Here is a 21,729-nt window from a genome sequence, read left to right as displayed (position 1 = left end):
TGTTCCTTCTCTGTGCCCTAATCCTTCCTCTCAGAAGGAGCGTCTGTTGCACAACTTGGATGTGGTTCGTGCTTTGAAGTTTTACTTGCACGCGACCAAAGATTTCCGTCAAACATCTTCTTTGTTTCTTGTCTATTCTGGAAAACGTAGAGGTCAAAAAGCTACGGCTACCTCTCTTGCCTTTTGGCTGAAAAGCATCATCCGTTTGGCATACGAGACTGCTGGACAGCAGCCTCCTGAAAGAATTACAGCTCACTCTACTAGAGCGGTGGCTTCCACATGGGCTTTTAAAAATGATGCTTCTGTTGAACAGATTTGTAAGGATGTGACTTGGTCTTCGCTTCATACAAATTTGATACCTTTGCTTCTTCGGAGGCTATTTTTGGGAGAAAAGTTCTTCAAGCAGTGGTGCCTTCTGTTTACCCATCTGTCTTGTCCCTCCCGTGTCCTGTAGCTTTGGTATTTTTTCCCACAAGTAAGGATGAATCCGTGGACTCGTCTTACCTTTTATAGAAGAAAAGTAAATTTATGCTTACCTGATAAATTAATTTCTTCTATGGTAAGACGAGCCCACGGCCCGCCCTGTCACTTTAAGACAGATTATATTTTTTTGATTTAAACTCAGTCACCTCTGCACCTTGTAGTTTCTCCTTTTTCTTCCTGTACCTTCGGTCGAATGACTGGGGGTGGAGCTAAGGGAGGAGCTATATAGACAGCTCTGCTGTGGTGCTCTTTGCCATTTCCTGTTAGGAGGATAATATCCCACAAGTAAGGATGAATCCGTGGACTCGTCTTACCATAGAAGAAATTAATTTATCAGGTAAGCATAAATTTACTTTTTTGTTGCTGTGTAATTATTGCTTGAAATTATATATAGATATAATAATTGTATAATTTAAATGTGATATATATATATATATATATACAGTATGTATATATATATATATATATATATATATATATATATATATATATATATATATATATATACATACAGTATATATATATATATATATATATATATATATATATATATATATATATATATATATGGGTTTCTCACAGAAAAATGACCTACAGTAAAATAAAGATGAGTGAAAATATTAATGCAGCATGCTCTGTTGTATTTCAGTGCATTTGTTTTCAAGGTGTTTATCTTGTACTGTGAGTTTTTTTTCAAGCTGTTCTTTTATCTCTTGTAGGGTACAAAGAAGTGAGGCTAGTTTGGAAGGGGACAGATTGTATGAAGCACCAGTTATGATGGACGAAGATGAGGAGAATCTCCAGAAAGCACTTGCGCTTAGTCGACAACAAATTGACATGGAAGATGAAGAAGCAGATTTACGTAGAGCAATTCAGCTTAGTATGCAAGGTAGGCTGCACGCACAAGCTTTCTGGTCTTTCCAGTTCACAAATCTGTTTATCTACTTTTAACATTCATATAAGAGCTAATTTGTAACTTGCAGTGTATAGAAATAGTAGGGATTAAAGGACCACCCAATGCAATAGTTACTTAATTAACAAGTACATAATAAAAAGACAATGCAAAAGCACTGACTCTGAATTTTAAATAAGCAGTAGATTTTTTTTTCTGACAAATTTAATTTCTCTTGCAAGATGTATCGAGTCCACGGATTCATCCATACTTGTGGGATATTCTCCTTCCTTATAGGAAGTGGCAAAGAGAGCCCCCACAGTAGAGCTGTCTATATAGCTCCTCCCTTAGCTCCACCCCCCAGTCATTCTCTTTGCCTACTCTAAGTACTAGGAAGGGTAAAGTGAGTGTGGTGACAAAAATTTTATTTTTTATTTTCTCAAGCAAAAGTTTGTTATTTTAAATGGTACTGGTGTGCACTATTCACTCTCTGGCAGAAAAGGGATGAAGATTTCTGCAAGGAGGATGATGATCTTAGCACTTTGTAACTAAGATCCACTGCTGTTCTCACTAAGGCTGAGGAGTACAGGAAAATTTCAGTTGGGGGAACGGTTTGCATGCTAAGCTGCATTGAGGTATGTTGAATCATTTTTTTTCTAGACAGACTGTGATAATTTTAGAAAAGGCTGGCAATATCCCCATGAGGGAAGGGTAAGCTGTATTCAGACACTTGGTATGGAATCCCAGCTTGCATAAAGGGATCATTTGTTACTGGTGACACTTAATAGAAAAAACGTTTTTTTAACACTTAACGTTTTTTGAGGGACTTTAAGGGGTCATTGTGGCTTATTTAAGGGTTATTAACCCACATGGCTAGTTTAGAAACTCTTTGGTGTGTTTCTTTTAGGCCCCACTAACATTGAGTGAGGTGGGAGGGGCCTATTTTCGCGCCTCAGTCCCGCAGTTTCTTTTACTCTGAAGACATCCAACTGCTTCTCCAGAGGGTCCTGCTGTGTTTGAGGGCCTAAAAGTAGTTTTTTCCCCCACATATCTATCCTAAAGGGCAGGTAGGCGCCACAGCAGAGCTGTGGCAAGGTGCTGAACGTTTTTATACCGGTTTTTGACGTTTTCTCAATCTGGTTTTTACATTAAGGGGTTAATCGTTTATTTGTCTGGCTGTGCAAACTTACTAAGGCTTTATGATTCTACTGTAAAGATTTCGTGTAGTTTACTGCTTTTTTACACTGTTTTGCAGAGTTTGTGCATCTTTTTTTCTTTTAAAGGCACAGTACCGTTTTTTTCTAAGTATTTATTTACTTTGAATAAAGTGTTTTCCAAGCTTGCTTGTTTCATTACTAGCCTGTTTAACATGTCTGACATCAAGGAAAATCCTTGTTCAATGTGTTTAGAAGCCATTGTGGAAGCCCCTCTTAGAATGTGTCCCACTTGCACTGATATGTCTATAAATTATAAAGATCATATTATAGCACTTAAAAATATAGCAATAGATGATTATCAGTCAAAAAATGAGGGTTTGCCATCTAGCTCTCCCCAAGTGTCACAACCAGTAACGCCCGCACAAGTGACGCCAAGTAACTCTAGTGCGTCAACTTAATTTACTTTACAAGACATGGCCACAGTTATGAATACAACCCTCACAGAGGTTTTATCTAAACTGCCTGGTTTACAAAGAAAGCGTGACAGCTCTGGGTTAAGAACAAATGCTGAGCCTTCCGATATACCCTCGCAATGTTCTGAAGTAAGGATAAGGGATTTGCTATCTGAGGGAGAGATTTCTGATTCAGGAAAGACGCTCCCTCAGACGGATTCTGATATGACGGCCTTTAAATTTAAGTTTGAACACCACCGCTTGTTGCTCAGGGAGGTATTAGCGACTCTGGATGATTGTGACCCTATAGTGGTCCCAGAGAAATTGTGTAAAATGGACAAATACTTAGAGGTTCCTGTTTACACTGATGTTTTTCCAGTCCCTAAGAGGATTGCGGATATTGTTACTAAGGAGTGGGATACACCAGGTATACCGTTCGCTCCCCCTCCTGTTTTTAAGAAAATGTTTCCCATATCTGACACCATGCGGGACTCGTGGCATACGGTTCCTAAGGTGGAGGGAGCTATTTCTACTCTCGCTAAGCGTACAACTATACCTACCGAAGACAGTTGTGCTTTCAAAGATCCTATGGATAAAAAATTAGAGGGTCTCCTAAAGAATATTTTTGTTCATTAAGGTTTTCTTCTCCAACCTATTGCGTGCATTGTTCCTGTAACTACTGCAGCTGCTTTCTGGTTCGAGGCTCTAGAAGAGGCTCTTCAGGTGGAGACTCCATTAGAGGATATTATGGATAGAATTAAGGCCCTTAAGTTTGCTAATTCTTTCATTATAGATGCCGCTTTCCAACTGGCTAAATTAGCACGCAGGGCGTTATGGTTTAAGTCCTGGTCTGCTGATGTGTCATCAAAATCTAAACTTTTGAACATCCCCTTCAAAGGAAAGACCCTATTCAGACATCACTGGAGGGAAAGGCCACGCCCTCCCTCAGGATAAAGTAAATAAAATGAGGACCAAACAAAATAATTTTCGTTCCTTTCGGAACTTCAAGGGTGGTCCCGCTTCAGCTTCCCCTGCTGCAAAGCAAGAGGGGAATTTTGCCCATCCAAGTCAGTCTGGAGACCTAACCAGGCTGGGAACAACGGTAAACAGGCCAAGAAGCCTGCTGCTGCCTCCAAGACAGCATGAAGGGGTAGCCCCTGATCCGGGACCGGATCTAGTAGGGGGCAGACTCTCTCTCTTCGCTCAGGCTTGGGCAAGAGATGTTCACGATTCCTGGGCTTTAGAAATTGTGTCCCAGGGATATCTTCTGGACTTTAAAGACTTTAAAGACTCTTTTCTCCCAAGGGGGAGATTTCACATTTCTCCATTGTCTGCAAACCAGACAAAGAGAGAGGCGTTCTTACGCTGTGTAGAAGACCTACATACCATGGGAGTGATCCGCCCAGTTCCATAAGCGGAACAAGGGCTAGGTTTTTACTCAGATCTGTTTGTGGTTCCCAAAAAAGAGGGAACTTTCAGACCAATCTTGGATCTCAAAGTTCTAAACAAATTCCTCAGAGTACCATCATTCAAGATGGAGACTATTCGGACTATTCTACCTCTGATCCAGGAGGGTCAATATATGACTACCGTGGACTTAAAGGATGCATATCTACACATCCCTATTCAGAGATCATCGTCAATTCCTAAGATTCGCCTTTCTGGACAGGCATTACCAGTTTGTGGCCCTTCCCTTCGGGTTGGCCACGGCTCCCAGAATTTTCACAAAGGTGCTAGGGTCCCTTTTGGCGGTTCTAAGACCGCGGGGCATAGCAGTGGCGCCTTATCTAGACATCTTAATTCAGGCGTCGACTTTCCAACTAACCAAGTCTCACACAGACATCGTGTTGGCTTTTCTGAGATCTCACGGGTGGAAGGTGAACATAAAAGAGTTCTCTCTTCCCTCTCACAAGAGTTTCCTTCCTATGGACTCTGATAGACTCGGTAGAAATGAAAATATTTCTGACTGAGATCAGAAAATCAAAACTCTTAACCACTTGCCGAGCTCTTCATTCCATTCCTCGGCCATCAGTGGCTCAGTGTATGGAGGTAATTGGACTCATGGTAGCGGCAATGGACACTGCAACTATGCATGCTCAAACAGTGGAAGGGGGATTATGCAGATTTATCTCCTCAAATACATCTGGATCAGGAGACCAGAGATTCTCTTCTCTGGTGGTTGTCTCAGGACCACCTGTCTCAGGGAATGTGTTTCCGCAGGCCAGAGTGGCTCATAGTAAAGACAGATGCCAGCCTGCTAGGCTGGGGTGCAGTCTGGAACTCCCTGAAAGCACAGGGCTTATGGTCTCGGGAGGAAACTCTCCTCCCGATTAAACATTCTAGAACTGAGAGCGATATTCAATGCGCTTCAGGCGTGGCCTCAGCTAGCTGCGGCCAAATTCATCAGATTCCAGTCGGACAACATCACGACTGTAGCTTATGTCAATCATCAAGGAGGAACACAGAGTTCTCTAGCGATGATGGAAGTAACCAAAATAATCTGATGGGCGGAGACTCACTCTTGCCATCTTTCAGCAATCCATATCCCAGGGGTAGAGAACTAGGAGGCGGATTTTCTAAGTCATCAGACTTTTCATCCGGGGGAGTGGGAGCTCCATCCGGAGGTATTTGCCCAGCTGACTCAGCTATGGGGCACACCAGAATTGGATCTGATGGCGTCCCGTCAGAACGCCAAGCTTCCTTGTTGCGGGTCCAGGTCCCGGGATCCCAAGGCGGTACTGATAGATGCTCTAGCAGTGCCCTGGTCCTTCAATCTGGCCTATGTATTTCCACCGTTTCCTCTGCTCCCTCGTCTGGTTGCCAGAATCAAGCAGGAGAGAGCTTCGGTGATTCTGATAGCACCTGCGTGACCACGCAGGACTTGGTATGCAGACCTAGTGGACATGTCATCTGTTCCACCGTGGACTCTGCCATTGAGGCAGGACCTTCTAATCCAAGGTCCATTCAAGCATCCAAATCAAATTTCTCTGCGTCTGACTGCTTGGAGATTGAACGCCTGATTTTATCAAATCGTGGTTTCTCTGAGTCGGTCATTGATACTCTGATTCAGGCTAGAAGGCCTGTCACCAGGAAAATCTATCATAAGATTTGGCGCAAATATCTTTATTGGTGTGAATCCAAGGGTTACTCATGGAGTAAGATTAGGATTCCTAGAATATTGTCTTTTCTCCAAGAAGGATCGGAGAAGGGATTATCAGCTAGCTCCTTAAAAGGACAGATTTCTGCTTTGTCTATTCTTTTACACAAGCGTCTTGCAGATGTCCCAGACGTTCAAGCGTTTAGTCAGGCTTTAGTCAGAATCAAGCCTGTATTCAAACCTGTTGCTCCGCCATGGAGCCTAAACTTAGTTCTTAAAGTTCTTCAAGGGGTTCCGTTTGAACCTATGCATTCCATAGATATTAAGCTTCTATCTTGGAAAGTTCTGTTTTTAGTAGCTATCTCTTCGGCTCGAAGAGTTTCTGAGTTATCTGCTTTACAGTGTGACTCACTTGTTTCTAATAGGAATATCAATCAGGAAATTGTTGTTCCTTCGCTGTGTCCTAATCCTTCTTCAAAGAAGGAACGTCTGTTGCACAATCTTGATGTGGTTCGTGCTTTAAAGTTCTACTTACAAGAAACCAAAGATTTCCGTCAAACATCTTCATTGTTTGTTGTTAATTCTGGTAAGCGGAGAGTCCAAAAGGCTACGGCTACCTCTTTCTTTTTTGCTGAAAAGCATCATCCGTTTGGCTTATGAGACTGCTGGCCAGCAGCCTCCTGAAAGGATTACTGCTCATTCTACTAGAGCTGTGGCTTCCACCTGGGCCTTCAAAAATGAGGCCTCTGTTGAACAGATTTGCAAGACTGCGACTTGGTCTTTGCTTCACACTTTTTCAAAATTTTACAAATTTGATACTTTTGCTTCTTCGGAGGCTGTGTTTGGGAGAAAGGTTCTTCAGGCAGTGGTTCCTTCCGCTTAATCCTGCCTTGTCCCTCCCATCATCCGTGTACTTTAGCTTTGGTATTGGTATCCCACAAGTAATGGATGATCCGTGGACTGGATACACTTAACAAGAGAAAACATAATTTATGCTTACCTGATAAATTTATTTCTCTTGTAGTGTATCCAGTCCACGGCCCGCCCTGTCCTTTTAAGGCAGGTCGAAATTTTAATTAAACTACAGTCACCACTGCACCCTATGGTTTCTCCTTTCTCTATTTGTTTTCGGTCGAATGACTGGATATGACAGGGGAGGAGTTATATAGCAGCTCTGCTGTGGGTGATCCTCTTGCAACTTCCTGTTGGGAAGGAGAATATCCTATAAGTAATGGATGATCCGTGGACTGGATACACTACAAGAGAAATAAATTTATCAGGTAAGCATAAATTATGTTTTTAAACCCCCTGTGGTTATTCCAGTTTTTCCAGTTCCTGATGCTATTTCAGAAGTAATTTCTAGGGAATGGAATAGTCTGGGTACTTCATTTACTCCTTCTCCAAGGTTTAAGAAATTGTACCCTTTGCCATCTGATAGATTAGAGTTTTGGGATAAAATCCCCAAAGTTGATGGGGCTATTTCTACTCTTGTTAAACGTACTACTATTCCTACGGCAGATAGTACTTAGTTTAAAGATCCTTTAGATAGGAAGCTTGAATCCTTTCTAAGGAAGGCTTATTTATGTTCAGGTAATCTTCTGAGACCTGCTATTTCTCTTGTAAGGTGTATCCAGTCCATGGATTCATCCATTACTTGTGGGATATTCTCCTTCCCAACAGGAAGCTGCAAGAGGATCACCCACAGCAGAGCGGTCTATATAGCTCCTCCCCTAACTGCCACCTCCCAGTCATTCTCTTGCAGCTCTTGACAAGGGAAGCAGCTAGAAAGATGTGGTGCATTAATGTAGTTTATCTTCAATCAAAAGTTTGTTATTTTCAAATGGTACCGGAGTTATACTATTTTTGCCTCGGGCAGAAAGTTGAAGAAGAGTCTGCCTGTGGTCTTTGATGATCTTAGCAGGTTGTAACTAAGATCCATTGCTGTTCTCACACATAACTGAAGAGATGGGTAACTTCAGCTGGGGGAATAGCGTGCAGGGTCTCCTGCTCTGAGGTATGTGCAGTTTTAAATTTTTCTAGAGAAATGATAAGCTAGAAAATGCTGACAATACCGGATTTATTTAAGGTAAGCCTGATTACAGTGATTTAATAACGACTGGTATCATGCTTGCTGTAAAGGGTAATATTTTTATTATTTACTCACATTACTGAATAGATATAACGTTTGCTTGAGGTGTATAAACGTTTATTTCATATTGGTGATAAAACTTTATTCTGGGGCCCAGTTTTTCCACATGGCTGACTAGATTTTGCCTAGGGATAGTTTTTTAAGGCCCTCTCACTGTGAGTACAGGTTGGGAGGGGCCTATTTTCCATTAGTTTTTGCCGTTTGAGACATCCAGCTTCCCTGAAGGAGTCCCCTGAACATATAGGACCTCTCTAAGGGGTTTTTGTGCCTTCCAAAGTCTTTGTATGGGCAGGTAGGGCCACAATAGAGCTGTGGCAGTTTGTTGTGACTGTTTAAAAACGTTTATATCGTTTTTTTGATCCGGTTTTGAAACTAAGGGGTTAATCATCCATTTGCAAGTGGGTGCAATGCTCTTTCAGCCTATTATACACACTGTAAAAATTTCGTAAGATTTACTGCTTTTTTCACTGTTTTAGCAGTTTCTGTGATTGTTTTTTTCTCTTAAAGGCACAGTACCGTTTTTATTTTTTGCTTGTTCAGTTATTAAAGTGTTTTCCAAGCTTGCTGGTCTCATTACTAGTCTGTTTAAACATGTCTGACATAGAGGAAACTCATTGTTCATTATGTTTAGAAGCCATTGTGGAACCCCCCTCTTAGAATGTGTACCAAATGCATTGATTTTACTATAGATTACAAAGACTATATTCTGGCTTTAAAACATTTATCACCAGAAGAAATTGACAAGGAGTAAGTTATGCCATCTAACTCTCCCCACGTGTCAGATCCTATAAATCCCGCTCAGGGGACGCCAAGTACATCTAGCGCGCCCATTGCGTATACCTTGCAAGACATGGCGGCAGTTATGAATCATACCCTTACAGAGGTATTATCTAAACTGCCAGGATTGCAAGGAAAGCGAGACAGCTCTGGGACTAGAATAAATACAGAGTTCTCTGACGCTTTAGTAGCTATCTCTGATACACCCTCACAATATAATGAAGCTGAAGCAGGGGAGCTTCAATCTGTGGGTGATTTTTCTGATTCAGGGAAGATACTTCAATCTGATTCTGATATGTCTACATTTAAATTTAAGCTTGAACACCTCCGCGTATTGCTCAGGGAGGTTTTAGCAACTCTGGACGACTGTGACACTATTGTAGTCCCAGAGAAATTATGTAGATTGGATAAATACTATGCAGTACCTACTTACACTGATGTTTTTCCAATCCCTAAAAGGTTTTCTGAAATTATTACTAAGGAATGGGATAGACCAGGTGTACCATTCTCTCCCCCTCCTGTTTTTAAAAAGATGTTTCCTATAGACGCCGCTACACGGACTTATGGCAGACGGTCCCTAAGGTGGAGGGAGCAGTTTCTACTCTAGCTAAGCGCACCACTATCCCTGTCGAGGACAGTTGTGCTTTTCTAGATCCAATGGATAAAAAAATAGAGGGTTACCTTAAGAAAATTTTTATTCAACAAGGTTTTATTCTCCAGCCTCTTGCATGCATTGCCCCAGTCACTGCTGCCGCGGCTTTCTGGTTTGAGTCCCTAGAGGAGGCTCTACAGGTTGAAACCCCGTTGGAAGATATTATTGACAAGCTTACGGCCCTTAAGCTAGCCAATTCATTTGTTTCTGACGCCGTTGTTCATTTAACCAAGCTAACGGCTAAAAATTCAGGTTTTGCTATTCAGGCGCGTAGGGCGCTATGGCTTAAATCCTGGTCAGCTGACGTGACTTCAAAGTCTAAACTTCTCAACATTCCCTTCAAAGGACAGATCCTATTCGGGTCTGGACTGAAGGAGATAATTTCTGACATCACTGGAGGAAAAGGTCACGCCCTTCCTCAGGACAGGTCCAACAAATTAAGGACCAAACAGTCTAGTTTTCGGCCCTTTCAAAACTTCAAGAGTGGCGCAGCTTCAACTTCCTCTAACACAAAACAAGAGGGAACTTTTGCCCAGTCTAAGCCGGTCTGGAGACCTAACCAGGCTTGGAACAAGGGGAAACAGGCCAAAAGCCTGCTGCTGCCTCTAAGACAGCATGAAGGAGCAGCCCCCGATCCGGAAACGGATCTAGTAGGGGGCAGACTCTCTCTCTCTTCGCCCAGGCTTGGGCAAGAGATGTCCAGGATCCATGGGCATTGGAAATTGTGTCCAAGGGTTATCTTCTGGAATTCAAAACTTCTCCTCCAAAAGGGAGATTTCATCTCTCACTTTTATCTGCAAACCAGATAAAGAGAGAAGCATTCTTACATTGTGTTCAAGACCTCCTAGTTATGGGAGTGATCCACCCAGTTCTGCAGGAGGAACAGGGACAGGGCTTTTATTCAAATCTGTTTGTTGTTCCCAAGAAAGAGGGAACATTCAGACCAATCTTAGATCTCAAGATCTTAAACAAATTTCTCAGAGTCCCATCCTTCAAGATGGAGACTATTCGAACCATCCTTCCTATGATCCAGGAGGGTCAATACAGGCACTACCAGTTTGTGGCTCTTCCCTTCGGGTTGGCCACGGCACCAAGAATCTTTACAAAGGTTTTAGGGTCCCTTCTAGCGGTCCTAAGGCCGCAGGCTATAGCAGTAGCCCCTTACTCAGACGACATTCTGATACAGGCGTCAACTTTTCAAGTTGCCAGGTTTCACACGGACATTGTTCTGGCATTTCTGAGGTCGCATGGGTGGAAAGTGAACGAAGAAAAAAGTAACGACAGATGCCAGCCTTCTGGGCTGGAGTGCAGTCTGGAACTCCCTGAAGGCTCAGGGCTTGTGGACTCAGGAGGAGACGCTCCTTCCGATAAACATTCTGGAACTAAGAGCGATATTCAATGCTCTTCAGGCTTGGCCTCAGCTAGCTGCGGTCAGGTTCATCAGATTTCAGTCGGACAACATCACGACTGTAGCATACATCAACCATCAAGGGGGAACAAGGAGTTCCCTAGCAATGTTGGAGGTTTCAAAAATAATTCTATGGGCAGAGGTTCACTCTTGCCATCTATCAGCTATCCATATCCCAGGAGTAGAGAACTGGGAGGCAGATTTTCTAAGTCGACAGACTTTTCATCCGGGGGAGTGGGAACTCCATCCGGAGGTGTTTGCACAGTTGATTCAACTTTGGGGAAAACCAGAACTGGATCTCATGGCGTCTCAGCAGAACGCCAAGCTTCCTTTTTTTTACAGGTTCAGGTCCAGGGACCCCAAGGCAGCGCTGATAGATGCTCTAGCAGCGCCTTGGTCTTTCAACCTGGCTTATGTGTTTCCACCGTTTCCTCTGCTCCCTCGTCTGATTGCCAAGATCAAGCAGGAGAGAGCTTCGGTGATTTTGATAGCTCCTGCGTGGCCACGCAGGACTTGGTACGCAGATCTGGTGGACATGTCATTCTTTCCACCTTGGACTCTGCCGCTGAGGCAGGACCTTCTACTTCAAGGTCCCTTCAAACATCCAAATCTAATTTCTCTGCGTCTGACTGCTTGGAGATTGAACGCTTGATTTTGTCAAAACGTGGTTTTTCCGAGTCAGTCATTGATACCTTAATTCAGGCTCGAAAGCCTGTCACCAGGAAAATCTATCATAAGATATGGTGTAAATATCTTCATTGGTGTGAATCCAAGGGTTACTCATGGAGTAAAGTCAGGATTCCCAGGATATTATCTTTTCTCCAAGAAGGATTGGAGAATGGTTTGTCAGCTAGTTCCTTAAAGGGACAGATTTCTGCTCTGTCTATTCTTTTGCACAAGGGTCTGGCGGATGTTCCAGACGTTCAGGCGTTTTGTCAGGCTTTAGTTAGAATCAAGCCTGTGTTTAAACCTGTTGCTCCGCCATGGAGTTTAAATTTAGTTCTTAAAGTTCTTCAAGGGGTTCCATTTGAACCTCTGCATTCCATAGATATCAAGCTTTTATCTTGGAAAGTTCTGTTCTTGGTAGCTATCGCTTCGGCTCGAAGAGTTTCAGAGTTATCTGCCTGGCAGTGTGATTCCCCTTATCTGATCTTCCATACAGATAAGGTAGTTTTGCGTACCAAACCTGGGTTTCTTCCTAAGGTGGTATCCAATAAGAATATCAATCAAGAGATTGTTGTACCGTCACTGTGTCCTAATCCTTCTTCAAAGAAGGAACGTCTATTACACAATCTTGACGTGGTTCGTGCTTTAAAGTTTTATTTACAAGCTACTAAAGATTTCTCTTGTAAGGTGTATCCAGTCCACGGATTCATCCTTTACTTGTGGGATATTCTCCTTCCTAACAGGAAGTGGCAAAGAGAGCACACAGCAGAGCTGTCCATATAGCTCCCCCTCTAGCTCCACCCCCCAGTCATTCTCTTTGCTGGCTCTAAGCAATAGGGTCTCTCTCTGAAGGGTAAAGTGAATGTGGTGTTAGATTTGATAGATGCTCTAGCAGCGCCTTGGTCCTTCAATCTGGCCTATGTGTTTCCACCGTTTCCTCTCCTTCCTTGTCTGGTTGCCAGAATCAAGCAGGAGGGGGCGTCGGTGATTCTAATAGCGCCTGCGTGGCCACGCAGGACTTGGTATGCAGACCTAGTGGACATGTCATCCGTTCCACCATGGACTTAGCCAATGAGGCAGGACCTTCTACTTCAAGGCCCTTTCAAACATCCAAATCCAATTTGTCTGCGTCTGACTGCTTGGAGATTGAACGCCTAATTCTATCTAAGCGTGGTTTCTCTGAGTCGGTTATCGATACCCTGATTCAGGCTAGAAAGCATGTCACCAGGAAAATCTACCATAAGATTTGGCGAAAATATCTTTTTTTTTTTGCGAATCCAAGGGTTACTCATGGAGTAAGATTAGGATTCCCAGGATATTGTCCTTTCTCTAAGAAGGATTGGAGAAAGGATTATCAGCTAGTTCCTTAAAAGGACAGATATCTGCTTTGTCTATTCTTTTACACAAACGTCTGGCAGAGGTACCAGACGTTCAAGCGTTTAGTCAGGCTTTAGTCAGATTCAAGCCTGTTTATAGACCTGTGGCTCCGCCATGGAGTCTGAATTTAGTTCTTTCAGTTCTGCAAGGGGTTCCATTTGAACCTTTGCATTCCATAGATATTAAACTTTTATCTTGGAAAGTTTTGTTTTTGGTAGCTATCTCTTCTGCTCGAAGAGTTTCAGAGTTATCTGCTTTGCAGTGTGACTCACCTTACTTGGTGTTCCACGCAGATAAGGTAGTTTTGCGTACCAAACCCGGTTTTCTTCCTAAGGTTGTGTCTAATAAGAATATTAATCAGGAAATTGTTGTTCCTTCTCTGTGTCCTAATCCTTCTTCGAAGAAGGAACGTCTGTTACACAATCTTGATGTGGTTCGTGCTTTAAAGTTCTATTTACAAGCAACTAAGGATTTCAGACAAACAACTTCATTGTTTGTCATCTATTCTGGTAAGAGGAGAGGTCAGAAGGCGACTGCTACCTCTCTTTCCTTTTGGCTGAAAAGCATCATCCGTTTGGCCTATGAGACTGCTGGCCAGCAGCCTCCTGAAACAATTACTGCTCATTCTACCAGGGCAGTGGCTTCCACATGGGCTTTTAAAAATGAGCCTTCTGTTGAACAGATTTGTAAGGCAGTGACTTGGTCTTCGCTGCATACTTTTTCCAAATTTTACAAATTCGATACTTTTGCTTCTTCGGAGGCTATTTTTGGGAGAAAGGTATTACAAGCAGTGGTGCCTTCCGTTTCACTTGAAAGGTGCCCGAAGCTTAGCTGGAGGTGGTTGGTGCGTCAAGGTTAGGACTAGGAGCGGAAGCTGTAGAAGATTGGGTGTCCTGTGTTAGCCATTCAACTAGGTCCTCCTCAGAACTTTTCGCGTCCATGGCACGTGGCCTCTGAACACTGTGCATAGTCTAAGGGAATCACAGCACCACGACCACGACAGCACCTGCGGGGTGGCCTGCCTCTGCCTGTAATTTTTTTTAAAATGTACACTTACACTACTATTAAACAAATTATGAGTGGTGGCACTGGGCAAGTGGGAACAGTATACGCTGTGAGCCTGACACAAAAAAGCAAACTGATGTTTCACAGTAAAAAAAGTTGTTTTTTTTTAAATATTTACAATACTGTTATAACAAATATGATTGGTGGCACTAGTTGGCAAGTGGGCCTGGCACACACGCTGGCAGGCAGGCAACAGCAATTCAATTGCACTAGCATACTGATGATTCACAGTCAAAGTTTTTATTTTAAATATTTACACTACTGTTATAACAAATATAATTAGTGGCACTAGTTGGCAAGTGGGCCTGACACACACTCTGGCAGGCAGGCAACTGCAATTCAATTGCACTAGCAGACTGACGATTCACAGTCAAAGTTTTTATTTTAAATATTTACAATACTGTTATAACAAATATGATTGGTGGCACTAGTTGGCAAGTGGGCCTGGCACACACGCTGGCAGGCAGGCAACAGCAATTCAATTGCACTAGCATACTGATGATTCACAGTCAAAGTTTTTATTTTAAATATTTACACTACTGTTATAACAAATATAATTAGTGGCACTAGTTGGCAAGTGGGCCTGACACACACTCTGGCAGGCAGGCAACTGCAATTCAATTGCACTAGCAGACTGACGATTCACAGTCAAAGTTTTTATTTTAAATATTTACAATACTGTTATAACAAATATGATTGGTGGCACTAGTTGGCAAGTGGGCCTGGCACACACGCTGGCAGGCAGGCAACAGCAATTCAATTGCACTAGCATACTGATGATTCACAGTCAAAAAAGTTTTTATTTTAAATATTTACACTACTGTTATAACAAATATGATTGGTGGCACTAGTTGGCAAGTGGGCCTGGCACACACTCTGTCAGGCAGGCAACTGCAATTCAATTGCACTAGCAGACTGACGATTCACAGTCAAAGTTTTTATTTTAAATATTTACAATACTGTTATAACAAATATGATAGGTGGCACTAGTTGGCAAGTGGGCCTGGCACACACGCTGGCAGGCAGGCAACTGCAATTAGATTACACTAGCAGACTGATGTTTCACAGTCAAAAAAGTTTTTTTTTTTTAAATATTTACACTACTGTTATAACAAATATGATTGGTGGCACTAGTTGCAAGTGGGCCTGGCACACACGCTGGGAGTCAGGCAACTGCAATTAGATTACACTAGCTGACTGATGTTTCACAGTCAAAAAAGTTTTTATTTTAAATATTTACAATACTGTTATAACAAATATGATTGGTGGCATTAGTTGGCAAGTGGGCCTGGCACACACGCTGTCAGGCAGGCAGGCAGGCAACTGCAATTCAATTGCACTAGCAGACTGATGATTCACAGTCAAAAAGTTTTTATTTTAAATATTTACACTACTGTCATAACAAATATGATTCGTGGCACTAGTTGGAAAGTGGGCCTGGCACACACCCTGGCAGACAGGCAACTGCAATTAAATAACACTAGCAGACTGATGTAAAAGTTTTTGTTTTTTTTTACAAAATTTAAACTAATGTTACACCAGATAGGAGTGGTGGCACTGAGGATGGAAGTAGGCACAGTATATGCTGGCAGCCTGACACACAGGCTGGCACGGCAACTAAAATTAAATAACACTAGAAGACTGATGTAAAAGTTTTCTTTTTAAAAAATTACACTAATGTTACACTAGATATAAGTGGTGGAAAACAGAGCTATTAATCAAAGTATATGATGTGGGCCTGACACACAGGCCTGATGGAAAATGAAATTAGATTACACTAGCAAAATGATGTAAAAGTTTTTGTTTTTTTAATTTACACTAATGTTAACCAGATATCAGTGGTGGCACAGAAGAATTAATCACAGTACATGATGTGGGCCTGACACACAGGCCTGATAGAAAATGAAATTAGATTACACTAGCAAAATGATGTGAAAGTTTTTGTTTTTTTAATTTACACTAATGTTAAGCAGATATCAGTGGTGGCACTAATCACAGTATATGCTGTGAGCCTCACACACAGGCTGACAGGCAGGCAAATGCAAATAAAATTACAAAAAAAAAAAACGGCTGAAGTTCTAGCCCTAAAAAGGGCTTTTTGGGGTGCTGTCCTTACAGCAGATATTAGATGAGTCCTTCAGGACTGTAGTGGACACTAAATACACTAGCCTATCTATCTATTTCCCTATAATATCAGCAGCAGCAGCACTAAACCTCCTCTCACTAAGAATGCAGGATCGTAATGAATCTAAAATGGCTGCTGCCCAGGAGCTGGGAGGGTCTGGAAGGGAGTGTCTGCTGCTGATTGGCTCAAATGTGTCTGCAGACTGTGAGATACAGGGTCAAAGTTTCCTCAATGATGACGAATAGGGGGCGGATCGAACATCGCATATGTTTGCCCGCGGCGAACGCGAACAAGCTAAGATCGCCGGGAACTGTTCTCCGGCGAACAGTTCTCGACATCACTATTTATGACAAATACATTTTCCTACATTTTTGCATTTGTGTGAAAGCAATTCCCAAACAACAAACCCAACAACAACCTCAAAACACTTTATGTGAAACTTTGCAGAGTAGCAGCCAATTCGGCCTTCTGCATCTGGGACCAAGACTGAGTCCCACCTTCCCCAAACCCAACAGTGAACCTATAATACAAGCTCCCACTATGAGTGGGGGCACTTACTAGGGAGGTCCCTAGTACTCATAGAATAAACTGAGTCAAATTCAATACTAACGCAGTCATTGTGTTAGCATGAGTGTTATATATTTTAACAGTCTTAATTATTTTTACCTTTTTTTTTTTTTTTTTTTTTTTAAAGTAATTTTTATTAGATTTTTCATATGAAATAAAGAAGTACAACATTAGTACGACCAAAGCGTACTATTTCAGTAAAATGACAAAAGAAATGGATACATAAGAAAACACAGTATATACATTAATGGATCAACTAAACATATGTAACCTCAATATCCAAAGTAAGGGTATTACATAATTGTTCACTTAAGTCAGAAGTAACTGAAGAAAGGGAAAAAGGGAAAAGGAAAAAGAAAAGGGGGAGGGGGGGGAGGGGAGGGGAGGGGGGGGATCATCCATAAGAGAGGAGGGGGGGTGGAGGGGGGGGGGTCATCCATGAGAGAGGGGAGGGGGAGGGGGAAGGATAGGGATAGGGTCTAAGGCCAAGGGAATAAACCTATGATGGACACCAAATAAAACTAGATAGGTGTGGGATGTTGTACCGACATTATTGAGTGAGAGTATAATAGGCTAAGTCTCAAAGTTAGGGAGCCAAGTCGTGTCAAATCTATCTTTCCATTCTGCCCAAATCAGTTCGAAAAAGTCAACTTTACCCTTGGAGTAATAGGTTTTTCCATGGTGTAGATATAGGCCATGGTTTGGGTGATATCAGACCAGGATGGAGGGCTAGTTCTTTTCCAAGCTTTAGCTATATTGAGTTTGGTAGCTGAAAATAAATAGATGCTTAAGGAAGCATAGTGCCTAGGGAGTTTGCAGGTACCTATGTGGAGTAAGGCGACTTCTGGTGTATTGGGAAGGGAGATGCCCATAGACATAAGAGTTGAGAAACATTTATTCCAAATGGGCCTCAATTTGGAGCAAGTCCACCAAATGTGTGTCATGTCTCCTACTCTACCGCAATCTCTCCAACAGATAGGAGATGCACCAGGGAAAATTGTAGCTAGTCTAGCAGGCACAAAGTACCATTGTGTGAGCAGTTTGATATAGTTCTCATGCATAGTGACACAGTGGAGAGTTTTATTTGTGAGAAGTAATGTACGGTGCCACTCTTTGGTGGGGGCAATGAACTCGAGTTTCTGTTCCCATTTAGTGATATGAGTAGCTTTGTCTGTAGGGGATGCGCCCTCCATGATGGAATAATGGAAAGATAGTGGCTTACCTAGTCTCAATCCCTGTTGCCATCTGGCTTCCCAGATGGTTGGTGGTCTAGAGAGAGATGGTTTAAAGCCCCAGCTAGTCAGAAAGCTGAGGACTCTTATATATTCGAAGCGCATATAGCGCGGGGGGGTGCTGAACCGTCAATATGATCATAGGATACAAACGAATCGTGGGAAGATGAGGACCATAGGTCAGCCACTCTTGAGACACCTAGTCTCAGCCACGTTGAGGGGTGGGAGTCAGGGAGACCAGATAAGAGGCCAGTTAATGAAGTGATAGGGGATGGGTGGGGGGCCACCTGGGAATAATGTCTCAGGAGTTCCCAAGAGGCTAGGCATTCTCGGACCACCTGATTCTCTATGCCTAAGGTTCTTCGGCAATGTGGAGGGGTCCAGATCAGGTCCCTCAGGGTAAGGTCGAAGGGTAGGGAAGCCTGTTCAATTGACCTCCATTTGCTATCGGAATCTTTTACACCCCATTGGGTAATGTGTGTGAGCATGGCGGCCTCATAGTATCTGAGTATGGACGGGGAGGCCACTCCCCCATGCATTCTCGGGTATTGCAGAAGTCTGTGGGCTACCCGTGGAGGCTTATTTTGCCATATATATTTGGTACAGGCGCCCTGAAACTGAGTGAGCAGGGCTTTAGGTACTCTAATAGGGAGGCAACGCATGATATATGTTAATTTTGGAAGAAAGCTCATTTTAAGGGCTGTTATCCAACCTAGCCAAGATATGGAACGGAAATTCCATTGACTGGACAGAGTGTGCAATTCGGTTAAAAGGGGCTTATAATTATTTAAGATGAGATTGGGGATGGAGTTAGAGAGTTTAACTCCTAAGTGGGAGACATACGTATTGTTGATAACAAAGTTGTATTTGTCTCGTAGTGAATTAGTGACAGATTCCGGGAAACCCTGAGTGTAGAGTTCGGTTTTGTATTGATTTAGCCTATAAAAGGACAGGCTACTGAATGCATCTAGTGTAGATAGGAGTTTAGGAATCTCACTGAGGGGGTTTGCGGAGAGTATGGTGGTGTCATCTGCGAACAGAGCCACTTTGTTGACCGTTCCATGTAAAATAACTCCAGATATCTCTTTGTCAGCTCCTAATGGCAGCAGCGAGCGGTTCAATGGCCAGCGCAAACAGGATGGGTGATAGGGGGGGCAACCCTGTCGGGTGCCATTTGAGATAGGGAAAGGGGAGGAATGAAATCCTAGGCCCTTAACTGAGGCCGTAGGGGCCGAGTACAAAGCTTGTATTGCTTGGATGATGGAGGTCGGGAAGCGAAAGATCTTTAGAACTTCCCACAGGAAGTCCCATCTGACCCGGTCAAATGCTTTCTCAGCATCGAGAGAGAGCACTGCAATTGGTTTGTTAAGTCTTTTGGCTTCTAGAAGAATATTAAGGAGCCTTCTCGTATTGTCGGGACCTTCTCTTCCAGGGATGAAGCCAACCTGGTCAGGGTTAATAAGTGAGGGGAGGAGTCTTGCGAGTCTATTCGCGAAAATTTTTGCATATATTTTAACATCGGTATTAATCAAAGATATGGGCCTATAGCTAGTGCAGAGTGTTGGGTCTTTGTTGGGCTTGAGAATTGTGGTGATGGAGGCCTCTAGGAACTCTTTTTTGAATTGTCCTTCGTCTCTAGCCAGGTTATAGAACCTGGTCAGGACGGGGACAATCTCCCGGAGGTATGTTTTATAAAATATTGCGGTAAAACCGTCTGGTCCAGGGGCCTTAAGGGACTTCAGATTTTTAATAACGAATTTGATCTCTTGGGGCGTGACCGGGCCATCTAAGCTATCAGCGGAAGCTTCATCTAGTGTAGGTAATCTTAAGGAGCGCAAGAAAGGGCCTATAGCCTCTGATGGGGCTGGGTGGAATGAGGTATCATTTTGGATGTTATATAGTGTTGAGTAATACTTGTTGAACTGTTGACCTATCTGTGATGGGAGTTTGTAGGATTGAGCGTCTTGTTTAATCTTGTGAATGCGAGAGTTACTAGTGCGGTGTCTTAATTTATTCGCTAAGATTGTGTCAGCTTTATTACCTTTAGTGTAGAATAGCTGTTTCAGTTTGAGCAAATTATTTTGGGTTTTGGTATATTCTAGCTTGCATATATGTCTCCTCACATTTCTGATCTCCTCCATAATTTGTATGTTGTCTGCTTTATGACTTTGGGATTCAAGATCCCTAAGTTTACGATGGGCTTGAGACAAGGAAAGGCCTGCCTGTTTCCTCAAATGGGCTTGTTTTTGAATAAAGAAACCTCTAGTGGTGGCCTTAAAGGCTCCCCACAGAGTATCTTCCCGTATTCCAGGCGTGTCATTAATTCGCAAGGTGAAGGTTATCTCTTTCCTAAGCTCCTCTCTAAGGGGGATGTCGGAAAGAAGGGTGTGGGGTAGTCTCCAGTTAGGTCTGGACCTAATGGTGTTCTGCGACTCTATGTCCATTAAAACCATGTCATGGTCTGACCATGTGCACGCACAGATCTTTGTGCGAAGAATAATGTCTAAGGAGTCTGGGTGACAAAACATGTAATCTAATCTAGAGTGTGTGGAGTGGGGTATAGAATAGTGAGTATAGTCTCTGTCCATAGGATGTAGAGATCTCCAAACATCAAAAAAATTAAATTGTGACATGAGCTCTCGGAATCTACGACTAACGGTCTCTGGGCAAGAGGGACTTTTTTTAGGTAGTTTTGTTTGTCTGTCAAGGCCGCCATCCCACACCATGTTCAGGTCACCCGCCACTATCACCCTGCCCTGTCTCACTTGGTCCACTTTATGTAAGATTTTCTTCAGATATCTGGGCTGGAGGGTGTTAGGTAAATATACAGATACTAAGGTGTAAGTGACATGATCAAGGTTGCATATCAGGATAAGGTATCTTGCTTGTGGATCTCTGAACTCATAAAGCGGTTCAAAGGCCACTCTTTTGTTAATGAGGATAGCAACGCCTCTGGCTTTCTTAGAGTAAGAGCAAGTTACGGGCCGGGGGAGACATCTCCTAAGAGGTGCGTTTCCTGAAGAAAGGCTACATCAGCCTTATGGAATTTTAGTGTTCTAGCAAGCAAACTGCGTTTACCAAAAGTGTTTAGACCCCTAACATTCAGTGTCAGAAACCTGAGGGACGTCATTTGTGCACTTTAAACTCTTAAAGATAGGGTAGATGGGGGGATCGGTAGGGGAGATAAGGAGTATGAAAGGGAAGGTAAAAGAAAGGGGGCTGGTGGAAGTAGTCCACCTAAGTGGGACCCAAGCGTGGGTTCCAAAGTCTGGGGGGGGAGCTAAACCAAATCAACAGAATGGGCTAATAAACATATAGGAAAAATAAAGAGAGAAATGGATATATCAGAGCACACAATGTAGCCACAAATTAAAGTACTGTATAGTGTATATGTGAGCTGGCTTGGAGCGAGCCAGGTATAATAAAATATAACTTTTAATAATGTATGTTAAAACAAAGATGGTGGAAAGTTCCACATATGAAGTGCAGAGTTAAAAGCAATTAAAAGGAAGGTAGAATGCTGAAATGCCCTGGTAACCACCTATTATGTGAGTAAATGATAGAGTCTGGCAAGGAGGCACTACAAAATGCTCGCGGATTGCACAAAAACTAAGCTATAAAGAGGATTGA

General features: G+C 42.8%; 1 protein-coding gene across 1 annotated transcript in view; it reads left to right on the top strand.

Annotated features, from left to right (window-relative positions):
• Window positions 1-1,202: 1,202 nt before the first annotated feature.
• LOC128644325 (ataxin-3-like) overlaps window positions 1,203-21,729 on the top strand; it is a gene marked incomplete at both ends in the record, with an annotated part of 47,857 nt that continues 27,330 nt past the window's right edge. The window contains one exon of the mRNA XM_053696985.1: window positions 1,203-1,372. Within this exon, the coding sequence (XP_053552960.1) occupies window positions 1,203-1,372 (170 nt within the window). The remainder of the gene's footprint in view (window positions 1,373-21,729) is intronic.

The sequence above is a fragment of the Bombina bombina genome, unplaced genomic scaffold (genome assembly GCF_027579735.1).
Source record: "Bombina bombina isolate aBomBom1 unplaced genomic scaffold, aBomBom1.pri scaffold_1260, whole genome shotgun sequence".
NCBI classification, from domain to species: domain Eukaryota; kingdom Metazoa; phylum Chordata; class Amphibia; order Anura; family Bombinatoridae; genus Bombina; species Bombina bombina.
Note: the sequence above shows the minus strand (reverse complement) of the source record. Positions and strands in the feature narration are given on the sequence as shown.